Below are 15756 nucleotides of genomic sequence, written 5' to 3'. Positions count from 1 at the left end.
CCCTCATGATCAACATCACTCACCAGAGTGTGGTACATTTCTTACAACTGATAAACCTACATTCATACGCCATTATCACCCAGAGAGCATAGTTTTTAGTAGGGTTCACTCCCGGGGTTGTACATTTTATGGGTTTGGACAAATATATAATGACATGTACCTACAGCTATGGTATTATACTGAGTAGTCATACTGCCCTACAAATCTTCGTGTTCCGCCTTCTGCCTATTCGTCCCTCTCTCCCTCCCCGACCCTAATGTCTTTTTGTCTCTCTTTTTGTTGTGACACACGGATCCGTTAATTCTTCGGAGGTTGTGTCCACTAGAGAAACAGGGGCGTGTGGAGTGAGCTCCCCTCAACCAGAAAAACAAAACTCTTCTCCCTGGTAATGTCTGTCTGGCGCCCTCTACTGGCTACACTTCATTCAATGCCTTCTTGCAAAGGAAAACAATTAAAAAAAAAAGATTTTATTTATTTATTTGAGAGAGAGAGAGTGCCCAAGCAGGGGGAGCAGCAGGCAGAGAGAGAGGGAGAAGCAGACTCCCCACTGAGCAGGGAGCCTGATGCAGGACTTGATCCCAGGACCCTGAGATCATGACCTAAGCCAGCGGAGCCACCCAGGCACCCGCAAAGGAAAAATTTTTAAAGGGCCTAGATAATTTTCATAGAGGCCAAAAGGAATGAATTTGGAGATGAGAGGCAAGAAGTCAATGAGTGACACACTTCGTGCGCATATACCGATGAGTACCATGATGACAGTCTTCTGCATAGCTCCGGAAGTCTCGGTGTGGCTCTCTTCTCTCTGGTATTCTGCCCCACACCATCTAGCCCCTGGCCATCCCTGGACTGTGAACTTGGTCTCCTCAATTCCGGGAGACTGCAGGGCTCTGCTTGGGTACCCTTTCCTTGCACCACAGCCTGGAAATTCTCCCTGGGAAGTAAGCTTGCAGCAATAGCAGAGCTCACCTTATTTGTTGCCTTTCTCCTGGTGATCAGTCTCTTTTTTAAAAAAAAAGATTTATTTATTCATTTGAGAGAGAGAGCAGAAAGAGAGAGAGGAGGGGCAGAGGGAAAGGGAGAGAGAATCCCAAGCAGACTCCCCACTGAGTACGGAGCCCAATTTGGGGCTCGATCCCGGGACCCCGAGATCATGACGTGAGCAGAAATCAAGAGTTACCCAGGTGCCCCAGTGATCAGTCTCTTAAAGTGCTTTGTTGTCTGAGGTCTAAAAAATGTTGTCTTCATATATTTTTCCCATTTTTTTGGTTATTTAAAGTGAAAGGATACATCTGGTCTTGCATTATTATCGTGTCAGGAGGAGGAAGTCCAACTCCTTTGCTTTTTTTTTTTTGCCTACATTCCCTTGGTGTAACTTTGCCTGTCCCTTCTTAACTTTTCAGAACCTCTTTGTTTTAGATGTATCTCTTTATACAACATATTGTTGAATTTGTATACAACAAATTGTTGAATTTGAATTTGTGCTATCTTCTGAAAGCCCTTTTCCTCTTAATAGGTGAGTTAAGCCCATTTACAATTACTGATATGACATTTGGTCTCACTTCTGTTATTTTATGCTTTATTATTTTTATATTCCACATTTTATTGATTCTAAAACTCATATTTTCCCATGCTTTAACATTTATGAAATCAGGATATGTCCCTTTCAGATGATGGCTTGTCAAAGTTTAATTGACAATGTTTTTTCTTAGCCGCACATAAAATCATGTTTTTAAAAAACATTTATTTGAGAGAGATAGAGAGAGAGAGAGAGAATGTGGGGGGGGAGGGGCAGAAGGAGAGAGCTCCAAGCAGATTCTACGCTGAGCATGGAGCCCCCAACACGAGGCTCGATCCCACGATCCAAGCTGAAACCAAGAGTCAGATGTTTAACTGACTGTGCCACCCAGGTGCCCCTCAAATAATGTTTTAGAATTGGTGGCATTTTAGATTCTATGAAATGAAATCTTTAGATTTCACCTCTTTCTTTAGAGGGTCTCATGCAACTTCATGATTATGTGTGTAGTTATAGATTTTTGTTTTGCTTTGTTTCTAATCTTCTTTGTAATTTTTGGAGTTTCTTGTATTGGTGCCTCTTACCAGTTCTGGAATTTTCAGCCATTGTCAGATACTTTCTTATTTCCTTTTCAGACTCCAATTAAAGCTGTGTTAAATGTTTTTATTTTCTCTTCCATGCCTCTTAACCTCCCTTCTGTATTTTCCTTTTTTTTTTTTTTCTGTGCTGTGTTCTGGCCTATCTCCTAGTCTGTAAATTTTCTTCTTCACTTGTTTCTTCTCTTATTTTTTTAAAAAGATTTTATTCATTTATTTGACGGAGAGAGAGAGCACAAGCAGGGGGAGTGGAGCCAGAGGGAGAGGGAGAAGCAGGGCTTCTCAGGGCTCAGCAGGGAGTCCAATGTGGGGCTCGATCCCAGGACCCTGAGATCATGACCTGAGCTGAAGGCAGACGCTTAACCCGCTGAGCCACCCAGGTGCCCTTGTTTCTTCTTTTATAAACATAGGCATTGAGGGCATGTTTTGTGATGAGCATTGGGTGTTGTACGTAAGAGATGAATCACTAGATTCTACTCCTGAAACCAATATTGCCCTGTGTGTTAACTAACTAGACTTCAAATAAAACTTGAAAAAAAAAGAAAACAAATTTGCTAAGTCACTATTTTATATTTTTCTATTTCATGCACATGCTGTCATGCTTGTATTTTACTTCTTTAAAGTATAGTAATTGTAGTTACTTTTAAATCCACTTCTGATGGGGTGAGCCAAAACCAAGAGTCAGACAAATGACTGAATCACCCAGGAGCCCCTAAAAAGATTTTATTTTTAAGTCCTCTCTACACCCAACATGGGGCTTGAACTTACAACCCCAAGATTGAGAGTCACGTGCTGTACCAACTGAGCCAGCCAGGCGCCCCAGAGTGGTACATTTTATACAACTGATGAACCTACATTGACACCCAATGTCTGTAGTTTCCATTAGGGTTTACTTTTGGTGTTGTACATTCTATGTTCGTGTTGCTTTTATGAAGGTATTTGTTATATTTACCATTTGTAGTTTTCAGCTGGAGATTTAGCCCAAATTGGATTGGAATTGGAAATCTAGTTGAAGTTTTCAAGCACAATTTTAACATCTAGTGGGAAGGAAACTAACATTTAATGATCTCCTTATTCTGTGCCAGGTGCCATGCCGGTTCTTTCTCTGTAATTTCTCACTTCATCCACTTAACAATTCTATGCAGTAAGTGATGGTATCCCCATTTTAAGTAAACTAAGGCCAAGAAAGACTGATGTACAAAAGATTATATGTGGCAAAATCTGAAGTGCATCCCAGTGGTTTTTTTTTTTAAAGATTTTATTTATTTATTCATGAGAGACAGAGGCAGAGGGAGAAGCAGGCTCCCTGCGGAACTCGATTCCAGGACTCCAGGATCATGACCCGAGCCAAAGGCAGATGTTTCACCAGCTGAGCCACCCAGGCGCCCCATCCCAATGTTTTTTGGTTCAAATTCTGTTCTCTCTGCAACGTACGAAACTACCTCTTGTATTATTTCAGCTCCTGTAGGATGTTAGCTCTTAGGGCATAGTTAAGAAGAAGTGCCTGGCACATAATAGATGTTCAAAAATATTTGCTGAATGAATGAATGAATGAATAAATGAATGAATGAAGCTAAGTTCCTAGCCTTGTGATCTACTGGGGAACACAACTGACTAGGGGTTGTAAACATGGAAATACACTGACTACAATTTGATGTGGTCCGTGAGTGGCTGAGATCTGAGCTGAGTGCTATGAGAGCACAGAATAAAGAATTCTTTGTAGTCATTTAGCTGGTTACCAGTAGAGGCTGTGGCGGCAGATGAGTCTGGAGAGACAAGTAGGATACAGATCCTTCAGGGCCTTGTTACCACTTTACCTCTCATATTGGGTACTTTATGCCCAAGACTGGTTGAGCTGCTTTTCATGGGTTGGTTTAATCCTCACAGCACCCGTGAAGAGAAGTGCTGTTACGATCTCTACATCATAGGCGTGGAAACTGAGACACTGAGAGGCTAAGCGACTTGGTCACACAGGCTAGTATATGCCATACCTTAGCTTCCAACCTAGACAGTTTGACTATGGAGAGCACGTCCTTAACCACAACGCTGGGCTGCTTCTATTGGTATATATCATGGACGCCCAATACCAGCACATGGTATACTCCGTACTAGGACATGCAAATCTGCTAGCTGCGTTTTATTTCTCTATATGGTTACACCATATTTCATTTAACTGTGTTGATAGACAGTCTTGGTGGTTTCTAGTCCTTTGCAATTATGGACAGCCCTGCAGCGAGCAGTATTTACTCTCCACTGCAAGCTGACTGTGATAGTCCCCCGTAAGATCACTCTTCCCCTCTTCTCTATTATCATTGTACTAAAGGATCTCTAAAATTCCTCCGGGACCATCACCCTCAATTCTAGGATTTGCAGAGCCATAATTCTTAATCTAGGCATCCTGCATGCTGTAGATTACTCAATATGGTAATTGACAAGATTCAGTTGGATTCATTTTCTGAAGATTGAAGGGCCTGGGCAATGTAATAGCTAATATTTATTGAAGGCTTCCTATGCCAAGCACTGCACTAAATACTTTACATACATTATTCTATTTCATCCTCAACCATTCTATGAGCAATCCTATTATAGTCCCCATTTTTTTTTTAGTTAAAAAGATATTTTTATAAGTAATCTCGACACCCAACATGGGGCTCAAACTCATGACCCCGAGATCAGGAGTTACATGCTGTACCAAATGGGCTAGCAAGGTGCCCCTATTGTTCCCAGTTTTAAAAAGAGGAATCTGAGGCTCAAAGAGGTTAAATGACTTCTCTGTGGTCATATAGCTAGTAAATGCTGTCTAATTTCAACGCTTATATTGCAAAGCCCTTTATTTGCTGGGGCTGCGCTAAAAATGCAATACAAAATGGGTAGCTTAAAACAACAGAAGTCTGAGGCGCTTGAGTGGCTCAGTCAGTTAAGCGTCTGACTTTGGCTCAGGTCACAATCTCAGGGTCCTGGGATCGAGCCCCACTTTGGGCTCCCTGCTCAGTGGGGAGTCTGCTTGAGGTTCTCTCTCTCCCTCTGCCCCCCATGTTCTCTCTCTTTCTCTGAAATAAATAAATCTTAAAAAAAAACCCAACAAATTTATTGTCTCATAGTTCTGGAGGCTAGAAGTCCAAGATCAAGGTGTAGGCAGCATTGGTTCCTTCTGAGGGTTCTGAGGGAGAACTGGTGGTTGCCAGAGGGGAGGGGGATGGAGGATGGGGAAAATAGGTGAAGGGGGGATTAAGAAGTACAAACTGCCAGTTATAAAATAAATAAGTTATGAAGATGAAAAGCATAGGGAACATAGCCAATAATATTATAGTGGATCTCATTTTTAATTCCATTGTCAGATTTTATATTTTTTAGTTTCTGGGAAAAGTTCAAACTTCTTTAAAATTTCCGTGTCTTTTTGCAGCCTGAATTCAACAAAAGTAATACTTTCTACCTCTTCAACCACGTTGATATTATTATTACATATCACAAGAAAAGTGAAAGAAATTGGGGTATTGCAAGATTGGTTGCTGCTAGACTTGACCCCCAAAGGTAATTCTAGAATATCTTTTTAATTAGCTCCCTTAATTTAAAAATTAATTCATAATGTAGAAGTTCTCAACTAGAACTTTCATTTTTAGGATACACGTGTAAGGTAACCTTAGATATACAGTTTGAAAAAAATCAAACAGGCAATTTATTCCCTTCTACCTATAATTAGCATTTGAATACCATGTAAGTTGAGGAAGAACCGACAGATCTGGGAGGGAATAGACTTATTGAGGACATCCTAACTCTCTTCTTGCTGCCATGTGACCAAGAGCTTAGATTTAGATTAGTGTTTCTTCAGAGTGCAGGTCTATTACTGGAGTCTGTTAGGCAGATATCAGCTGAATATAAGGAAGAATCTACTAACGATTAGAGTTCTCCAACAAGTACTTTATCCCTGGACGTTTATAGAAAGAGCCTGGATGACCCAGGTGTTAGAGAATTCATAGTTAGGCATCCAGCTGGTCCCTAGTAAGTAAGTGCTTAATGAATTGTAAAGGACAATCAGCACTATGGAAGAGACGAGACAGGTGACCTTGAATGTTCCGACTAAGATCCTCCGAAACTATAGGATAAATTAGAACTTTCAACTAAGACAGAGAAGGGAATACAGCACACAATGTATAAAATCATGGTCCATTATGGGCAAAATATTATGAAACCTGAAATACTAAGATGGAGGAAGGAAGTTATCCCTTGAAACTTCTGGGAGTATATTAAGGGAGGTCCACGTGGTATAGTTTTCTGAAACAGAACAAGCACTTAGGAAATTTGGACTGTAGTCTCATCTCTCCTGGTTCCATTTTGTAAGTCAACCCAAAGTTTGTAGAAATGGATCAGACTTCATTGTTTTTAAGGCCACCACCCTATTTGACTTCAGCCAAGGTTGTTCCGTCTGGCACAGATGATTTCCAAAGAGAAAGAAGAGTTAGAGACTGTATTGTGCCAAGCTTTTGACCACTGGGTAGGTTAACTTGATCTGTCATAGGCTTAATTTCCTCATCTGTGAAAGGAGAGGATGAATTAGGAATTTTTAATATGGTCCCTGATATATCAAACTCTGGAAATTTTTATTGGTATGTATTTTTCTGGGTAAAAGGGCCTATAGATTTCATTAAACAGACCCCAAATGGTGAGGAACTTTGGTACTTTCCAACTCAGGTTTATCTCAGTGGAAGGATAGTCTTTGGAAATTAATGTCTATGGTAGAAATTTTGAAGATTATTTATTGTCACAAGGTGTTGCAGGTGGGAAATACAAGAAGAATTAAAGGGATCAGGGCATATTTGTGAACAACAGGGAATAAACATAGCCACCAGGAGAGGCCAGGAAGTACTAATCATTGTCAAGGGCAATCACCCATGCTTTTTTTTTTTTTTTTTTTGGTGTTTGTCACTTCTGATATCTGGCAGTAGAATGTTGGGAGGATGGACTGTGAGGTCTAACTCAGGATGGCTGCTCGTATTCAAAGTCATTGGGTAGTAAACGTATAAAGTGTGATCATCCAGGAAGTTAGTCCCATCTTTATGAAAATCAAACCTAATGCTTTACGGTTATATCTCATATTGTCAGACCCAGAGTAAAAAAGCCAAGAAAATAATTTTTTAGACTTATATTTATTCTGCACGGCTCCTAGTAACAGTTTATGTACGCACGCAATAAAACTTTTATCTAATCGTTGTAAAGGTCATTTATACTTAAGAACAAGGACAGTGCTATAAATCATTTTGTTAGAATTAGGCAGTCTGCTCAAGGTCCTAAGAAGTGAGTTAGGCCTAATGGTATTCTAGGCCTACAGTCTTGCGTTTTCTATTAGGGACCGTACCCGGCTAATTTCCCTGACGGTTACCATAGTTGATCATTTCTTTTTCCTAAAATTACTTGCTTCATTTGGCTTTTGGATTACCATACTTCACTGATTTTCTCCTGTCTCACTGGTTGCTTATCAGTCTTTTCATTTCTCTGATATCTTCATATTGGAGGGCCTCAGGACTGAGTCTTTGAACTTTTTTTCTTCTTTATATATACTTAAACATTGGTAATCTTATCCTATCTCATGGCATTAGATCCTACAATGACTCTTAGATCTGTAAACTTGTATATCTAGCTGTCTACTTGACATGACCACGTGGATATCTAATAGGCATTTGAAATTTTTAAAAAAATATTTATTTGAGAAAGAGGAGAGCACACAAGTGGTGGGGGGAGGGGCAGAGGGAGAGGGAGAAGCAGGCTCCCTTCCCAGGGCTGGACCCTAAGACCCTGAGATCATGACCTGAGCCAAAGTCAGATGCTTAACCCACTGAGTCACCCAGGCGCCCTGACATTTGAGATTTAATATGACCAAACATGAACTTGTAATCTTCCCTCCAACCTGTTTTTCCTGTTGTCTTCTCCATCTCAGCAAATGGCAACTACATCCTTCCAATTGCTCAGGCCCCCAGACCGTGGCAGCACCTTTGACTCCTCTTTATCATTTTTCACTCATACCCCGTATCTATCCCAATCCTTTGGCAGACCATGGGACTCTATTCCCAAAATACATTCAGGATCCACCCCTTCTCATCACCTCCACCGCTATCATCTGGTCCAAGACATCATTCCATCTCACCTGACTGATGGCAACACCCTCGCCGGTCTCCCTCTCCTTGTCTTCCAGCAGTCTGTTCTCAATACAGCATGCAGAGCATTCCTTTTGAAATGTCAGCTCATGTCAATCCTCTGCTCAGAATCTTCCAGTGAATTCCCATGTCACTTAGAGCCAAGGCCCAAGTTTTGAAAATGGCCTAGAAGGCCTTATGCAACCCGTATGTAAGGCCAGTGGTTTAAAATAGGGCTTTTACATTGATTGGAGAACTTAATACACTTTTTGCTGCATGAGCTCTCTCATATGAAATGCAGGTATTTCCTGTGCTGGGTTCAAGGCCCATACTTACATAGTAAACCTTGATATGTGTTATCATTTGGTGATGTAATGTTTTTCTATAGATGTTTTTATTGGTAGCCTTAACAGTGATCATTTCTTTAGTTCATAGCTGTTTTATTTTATTTTTAATTTTTAATTTTATTTAATTTTATTTTTTTTTAAGATTTTATTTATTTATTTGACAGAGAGAGAGGGAACACAAGCAGGGGCAGTGGGAGAGGAAGAAGCAGGCTTCCCGCTGAGCAGGGAGCCCGGTGCAGAGCTCAGTCCCAGGACCCTGGGATCAAGACCTGAGCCGAAGGCAGATGCTTAACCACTGAGCCACCCAGGCGCCCCTATTTTTTATTTTTTAATTTTTTTAAAAAGTAGGTTCCACACCTAGTGTGGAGCCCAACTTGGGGCTTGAACTCACGACTCTGAGATCAAGACCTGAGCCGAGATCAAGAGTCAGACACTTAACTTATTGAGCCACCCAGGTACCCCAATTCATAGCTGTTTTAAAATACATTTTGGCTTTAAATAGAATTCACCCTACAAATACTTAGTATGGGCATATCATATGCCAGAAACTAGGGTTACAAAAATGAATAGGAAGAGGGGCACGCCAGTAACCCCTGCAATTGTGAGTGAGTGGTTTTATTGTGCATGTACATGTAGAAATAACCATCCCATAATGATTGCGTATTATCCCTTACGCAGAAACCAAGGGATAAGTTGTATGTTGAGTAAATAATTCAAAAGGGAAGCACCACTGTTTCTCCTTTCGATTTTTCTTTTTTCTTTTCTTTCTTTTTTTTTTTTAAGATTTTATTTACTTATTTGACAGAGAGAGAGAGACAGCCAACGAGAGAGGGAACACAAGCAGGGGGAGTGGGTGAGGAAGAAGCAGGCTCCCAGCCGAGCAGGGAGCCCAATGCGGGGCTCAATCCCAGAACCCTGGGATCACGCCCTGGGCCAAAGGCAGACGCTTAACGACTGAGCCAGCCAGGCGCCCCTCGATTTTTCTCTCTCCCCTTTACTCCTCTTTTATTTTTCAAGTAAAATTACAGTCTCTATTCCTGACCAGGCAGTTGTTAGCTTCAACAGCCCTGTTTAGTTTCACACTTCTTTAGGTTTTCTTTCCATCTTCTATTTTTTATAATCATCTTTTTCAAATACAAAAGGTTTGCATAGATTATGTCCTTGCTACCTTTCATCACTAAGCATGGCATTTCACACACAGTAGGCCCTCAGATCTCTGTCTGCTCATAAATATGATTTGTTTCACCTATTTGGTTTTCTAAGCCTATAGCTAAGATTACAAGATAGGTTGTTTAATATAGTGGAGAGGGATGAGATGAAAAATGAGAAATAAAGCCATTTGCTAATAGAAGGACTTTAAGAAATCTATCCACAGCCAAAGAGAAGGTTCTTTTTTTTTTGAGATTTTATTTTTAAGTCATCTCTACATCCAACATGGAGCTTGAGCTTACAACTCTGAGATCAAGAGTTGCACGCTCTGCTGACTGAGCCAGCCAGGTGCCCTATGAGAAGGTTCTTAGGTACGTGTTTTCCCCTGCTATCCAAAAGTAGAGTGTTCCTATGAAAGCTTTTGGAAGCTGAAATGCCAAAGTGTAGAAGCAATTGCCATTAATTTATATGGAAAAATTTGTGAGCCTTCCCAGACCCCCCAAATCACCTCTCTTAGGCTTTGCTGATACCCGAAGACACATCTTACAAAGTAAACCGAGATAAAGCACAGATGCTCACAGACACATCAAAGCGTTGGTGGCTTGGTGTGAAAATGCTGTGTAGTTTCCGGGGCAGGGGCTGGGTGGTGCCACTCCCGCTGCTGTGGTGCGAGCTGCCTTTATGATGGCTCCCTGCCAAAGCGATGCTGAATCCTCTTTTTGATTTTTCGTAAAAGTGAAAATCGTCTTCGCCTTTCTTTCAGTTAGTTCGTGAAAGCAGGTACTAATGTAGGTCTTTTGTTAAAGCGAAGTGGCATAAAGTGAGCTTCGGAAAAGCGGGGGTAACTGTGTTGCATTTTGGGGCAATATATTGAGTCTCATTTGAGCGTTAGGGACATTTAGAAGCGAAAGTATTTTAAGTCATAGTTTTAAATATGAAATATAACGGAAGGCATATTTTTTCAGTCTGCTACTGTTACATGCCTGTATAGCCACTAACTGGAAATTTACAGTGGCAGTTTGGCATAAAAATTCCTTTCCCTTCCTTTCCCCTCTCTTTTCTTAGCTATAAGCATTCAGATGAAAACCACCTAACTTGCAGTGGACCTCCTATGGAAATTGCCAGAGAACATACAGAGAATTTGAGTGTAACCTACACTTACTCCGTGAGATTTGAAGTAAGTATTCCATGACATCATTTTACTTTTGTTCCAAATCAAGTATATAAATACCAGATACTTCATTAATAGTAAAGCCTTAATTTTCATCATCTAAGTTTTATAACACAGCTAAGAGCCCAGGAAATTAGGTAAGTTCTTTATATTAAAACCAGTCAGAGGACAATCGTGAAAGGAATTCTGTATTAAATCTCCCACATTTCAGGTACTGTGTCAGATAACTTACTTTCTCTTATTTTATGTGGAGGTTTGAATGAAGTATGTGGGAAAGCAGAGGGGTGTCGCCTGGGGTTGGCAGGCTGGCAGGCTGCCCAAGTAGGACCTTAAAAGAAGAGTATGTTGTGGAAGAGAGAGAGTATCATTCAGTGAAAAGAGCATCCTTTTAAAAAAAAAAGGACATTTTATTTATTTGAGAGAGAGAAAGGGGAGGCAGGGGCAGAGGGAGAGAAAGAGTCTCAAGCAGACCCCGAGCTGAGTGCAGAGCCTGATGTGGGGGCTCAATCCCACGACCCTGAGATCATGACCTGAGCCCAAATCAAGAGTCAGATGCTTAACCAACTGAGCCACTCAGGCGCCCCAAAAAGAACATCCTTATCAGGCTCAGACTGACCTGTGGTTCAAATTGAGGCTTGGCCACTTACTAGAGGTGTGAGCTTAGGTAAGTCATGTGATCTCAGGCTCGATTTTTTTTTCTTATGTCATTTCATCCTCATTTTCAGAATATGTAAAGACCTTAGCATGACACACAGTAGGTCCCCAACATATGGCATTCATTATTGTTTCTACAGCTTTCATTTTTCTTTTGTAAGTAGCTGTTTTTATGAAGTGGTATGTATTTTGGGAAGCTAGGTAGATATACACACTGACTATTAACATTCTGGTGAATAACCTATCAGCTCTCTGATGCCCATGTTTCCCAAAGGTTTTTCTGGAAACTCATTGCTTCATGTTTGTTTGTTTATTTATTTAAAGATTTTATTTATTTACTGGACAGAGAGAGACACAGAGAGGGAACACCAGCAGGGGGAGTGGGAGAGGGAGAAGCAGGCTTCCTGCTGAGCAGGGATCCCGATGCGGGGCTCAATCCCAGGACCCTGGGATCACGAGTTGAGCCAAAGGCGGACATTTAACGACTGAGCCAGCCAGGAATCCCTGTTTTATTTATTTTTGCTTTGTATTTTCAAAAGTGTTATGTGAAAAAGGGATTCTATGATGAGGTTACTTTGGATAATGCTAAATTAAACAATGTTAAAACAATGACATCAAGAGTACTCATTATGTTAAAAGCACTGTGAATTTTCAGAAGATGATTATGATACATGGCAGTTTGTAGATTATGGTAGGACTCATGGGTTATAATGTTCTATAGAGTATACAAGGGACACACTGCATGTGGTACCAAAAATATGCAATTTTATGCAAATGAGATATTACATGTGCTGTTTTCACTTCATGTGTATGTCATGGACATCTTTCTATGTCAATAAACATAGAGTCACATCCTTCTTTTTACTTACTACTTAGTACATTTATTTTTAAAAGTTTTAAAATAATTTATTTAATTGTTTGAGAGAGAGAGGCAGGCAGAGGGAGAGGGAGGAGCAGACTCCTGGCTGAGCAGGGAGCCTGACATGAGGCTCGATCCCAGGACCCTGAGATCATGCCCTGAGTTGAAGGCAGACACTTCACTGATTGAGCCACCCAGGTGCCCCATTTAAAAATTTTTTTTAAAGATTTATTTTTATTTTAGAGAGAGGTAGGGTCGGGAGGGGCAGGGGAGAGGGAGAAAGAGTCTCAAGCAGACTCAGTGCTGAGCACAGAGCCCCAGGTGGGGCTTGATCCCATGACCCTGAGATCATGACCTGAGCTGAAATCAAGAGTTGGACGCTTAACCAACTGTGCCACCTAGACACCCCCTACTACACAGTGTGTAGGCCATAGTTGATTTACTTAGTGTACGACTGATAAGAATGACCCACATGTCTAATTTTTAATCACTATAAACAATGCTTTAATGAACATTCTTACTTTTTTTCTTGTGTGATTATCTCCCAAAGTTAAATCCCAGCAGTAGGATTATTTCCGTAAAAGGCTGTACATATTTGGTAACACATTGCTGAATTCTTGTCCAGACAAGTTGCTGGGCCTGAGGATCTGTTGTTGCCTCACACACACAGCAGTTCTAGGTTTTTGTCATTTTTTAAAAATCTTGCTTCAGAATTTTAATTCTGTGAGTATACCAAAGGAAGATTGAGTCATATTAAGCAAACTCCTAAGGATCCAATGTATAAACCGGAATACCAATTTATTAATTTACATGGAGAAATAGAAATGCCTAGCAGACCACACCATTCATGTTAGCTGTTTAGCACATCTGCCTGTTAAAATAATATGTGAGAAAGCGAATATAAATAGAACAGAATAAATAGAAAGTTTCTTGGTGAGCATAGGACCCCAGAGCAAAGGGAAATGGCTATGAAAAGATGATATTCATGGCACTCTGGAGCTCTGCTTGCCCATGGACCAAATGTTTATATTCATGGGTTAGGGACTCAGCCCTGGACAGTATTAGAGGTACTTCACCAAAAGATTAACTTTGGGGCTTTCCTTTTATAAAGAAAACCTTTTACGACTATATCTAGATCTACACATTTCTCTTTTTAGTTTTTTTTAAAGACTGTATCTCATATTTTTTATTCTGCTTTGATCATACTTGTTTTTGTATAAAAGGCTTATTTCTTAAAGCTTTAGATGTGCTCTCTTGAGACCAAACCCTAATCACATTATTTGGGATTAGGTCTCAAATTTCTTCAAATATTTACAAATTGTGCTCAGTTTGTGTCATTTCTATAGATGGCCTGACAGCCATTACAACACGATTTTTTCCTAATCTCATTCTGAAAGCAATTTCGAGTTGGGGATGCCTTGCTTTTGTCCCTATGTAGCCCCTATGTGGTTATATCCATTTTATAAAAGAGGATCCTGAAGCCCAGCAAGATGAAGTAATTTTCTCAGGATCATAGCTGGCAGGAGGTGGAAGTGATATTCAAACTCAGGTCTGCCTGGCCCCCGGACTCACAGCTTTTCTACTCTACCATTCTGGCTTGCTATATGAAAGGGCTGTTATATTTTCTGTCCATGGAGTTACTGTAAAGAAAATGAGAAACGTTTTTGTTGGAAATGTGTGTGTACTTTGAATCATCCAGCTAGAGGTCAGGATTACTTGATCCTACATCCTGCAGTTCACCCAAAGTGCAATTGGTAAAAACAGGCAATTTACTAGTCCAGTAAGTATAGTTCAGTCAGCCGCCTGATCTGCGGGTGAGATGCAGGAGTGTAATCTGGGGGAAGGAGTGAAATACACCCCAAAGAAATTAAAATAAACTTTCCTCAGTGATGGAGAATATTATTAAGAGTGTAAGCTACTATCAGAAGTTGATCAAAGAACTGAAGCCCTTCTACATATTTTTATCTCTTATTCATTTAAATGTAGGGGGGAGGCGCCTGGCTGGCTCAGTCGGTAGAACAGGCGACTCTTAATCTCAGGGTTGTGAGTTCAAGCCCCACATAGGGTGTGGAACCTATTTAAAAATTTTTTTTAAAAAAATTAAATGTAGGCACTTCCCTGTTTACGGTAAAAGCCAAGGGAGAACCCGTCTAAATTAAAGTTGAGATTCATACCAGGAGCCTACAATGGTATGGTGCTAGTGGACTGTCCGCCCGTCAGGAAGCAACCGTGGCTATGCGAAGCCGAAGTACAAGTTCGGATGTAGCTATACCAAACGGGGGGGGGGGGGGTTTGGGGAATCGCCTTATTCGGGGTTAGGGCTCCACCCCTTGTTTCTTAACAGGTCTCCATCCTGGAAGCTCTTCCAGAGGAGGGAATTATCTCCCTCTCCCGCTGAAGCTCATTTAGGGTGCTTAGAAGGCCCTCGGCTTCAAGAAGTGGCACGATGGAAAAAACCAGACATGTCCGAGTTTGAATTTACGAGCTGTGTGACCTTGGGCAGCGTACTCGGCGCCTCTTTTTTCCTAATCTGTAAAATGGTCATAAAATCGTTACCTCCAGTGATCACTATCAGGGATATGTGAGCTAACATAGACCGCTGAGCACGGGGCCTAGCCTGGAGTAGACACACAACGTTTCTTTCTTGCGGGTATAGGAGCATGTGATTCATGTGGCTCACACCACGGTAGCTCATACCACACCTCGATCTGAGCACCAGAACGTTGCTGTTGTAGGTGGGGGAGGGTGTCAGGAAGAGTGGCATTGTATAGCTCTGGCGCTGTTCATTTTATTGTCTTTAGTTGAAAAAGGCTTTTTTTTTTTTTAACCCAATGATAATGAGACACATCAATATTTCCCAAAGTGCATTCCCTAGAACACTAGTCCAACAAGTTTGGAAAATGCTACTTTCTACTACTTCCTTTCTTAGCTTCATAAAGCACATTAGTAAAATATTAAAATTCTCCTAGGGTGCCTGGGTGGCTCGGTCAGTTAAGCGTCCGGCTTCGGCTCAGGTCATGATCTCAGGGTCCTGGGATTGAGTCTTGCTTCGGGCTCCTTGCTCAGCGGGGAGTCTGCTTCTCCCTCTGCCTCTCCCCCTCCTCCTGCTCGTGCTCTGGCTCATTCTCTCTCTCTCTCTCAAATAAATAAATATAATCTTTATTTTAAAAAGTCTCCTAATAGAGAAACCATTTGACTGAGTCTAACCCAGCATTTTACAGCTATAATTGGCTCTGGAGAATTCTTCTGGAGTACAATTTATGTTGCATCGTGGATGTCACTTTGGGTGTCCCAAGTGTACATGCTTGTTGCATCTTGGAGTAGCTCACAAAATCTTAT

General features: G+C 41.0%; 1 protein-coding gene across 2 annotated transcripts in view; it reads left to right on the top strand.

The window, feature by feature from the left end:
- Window positions 1-15756, top strand: part of LOC123787606 (transmembrane 9 superfamily member 2-like) — a 71306-nt gene that overhangs the window by 15081 nt on the left and 40469 nt on the right. For both annotated transcript variants that reach the window (XM_045790410.2, XM_087859403.1), the window contains exons 6-7: window positions 5513-5640; window positions 10799-10910. In XM_045790410.2, the coding sequence (XP_045646366.1) occupies window positions 5513-5640; window positions 10799-10910 (240 nt within the window). The remainder of the gene's footprint in view (window positions 1-5512; window positions 5641-10798; window positions 10911-15756) is intronic.

This window comes from Ursus americanus, chromosome X (assembly GCF_024610735.1).
Source record: "Ursus americanus isolate L20-20 chromosome X, mUrsAme1.1.p, whole genome shotgun sequence".
NCBI classification, from domain to species: Eukaryota; Metazoa; Chordata; class Mammalia; order Carnivora; family Ursidae; genus Ursus; species Ursus americanus.
The sequence above is the reverse complement of the archived record's forward strand: the minus strand, read 5'-3'. Positions and strand labels throughout refer to the sequence as shown.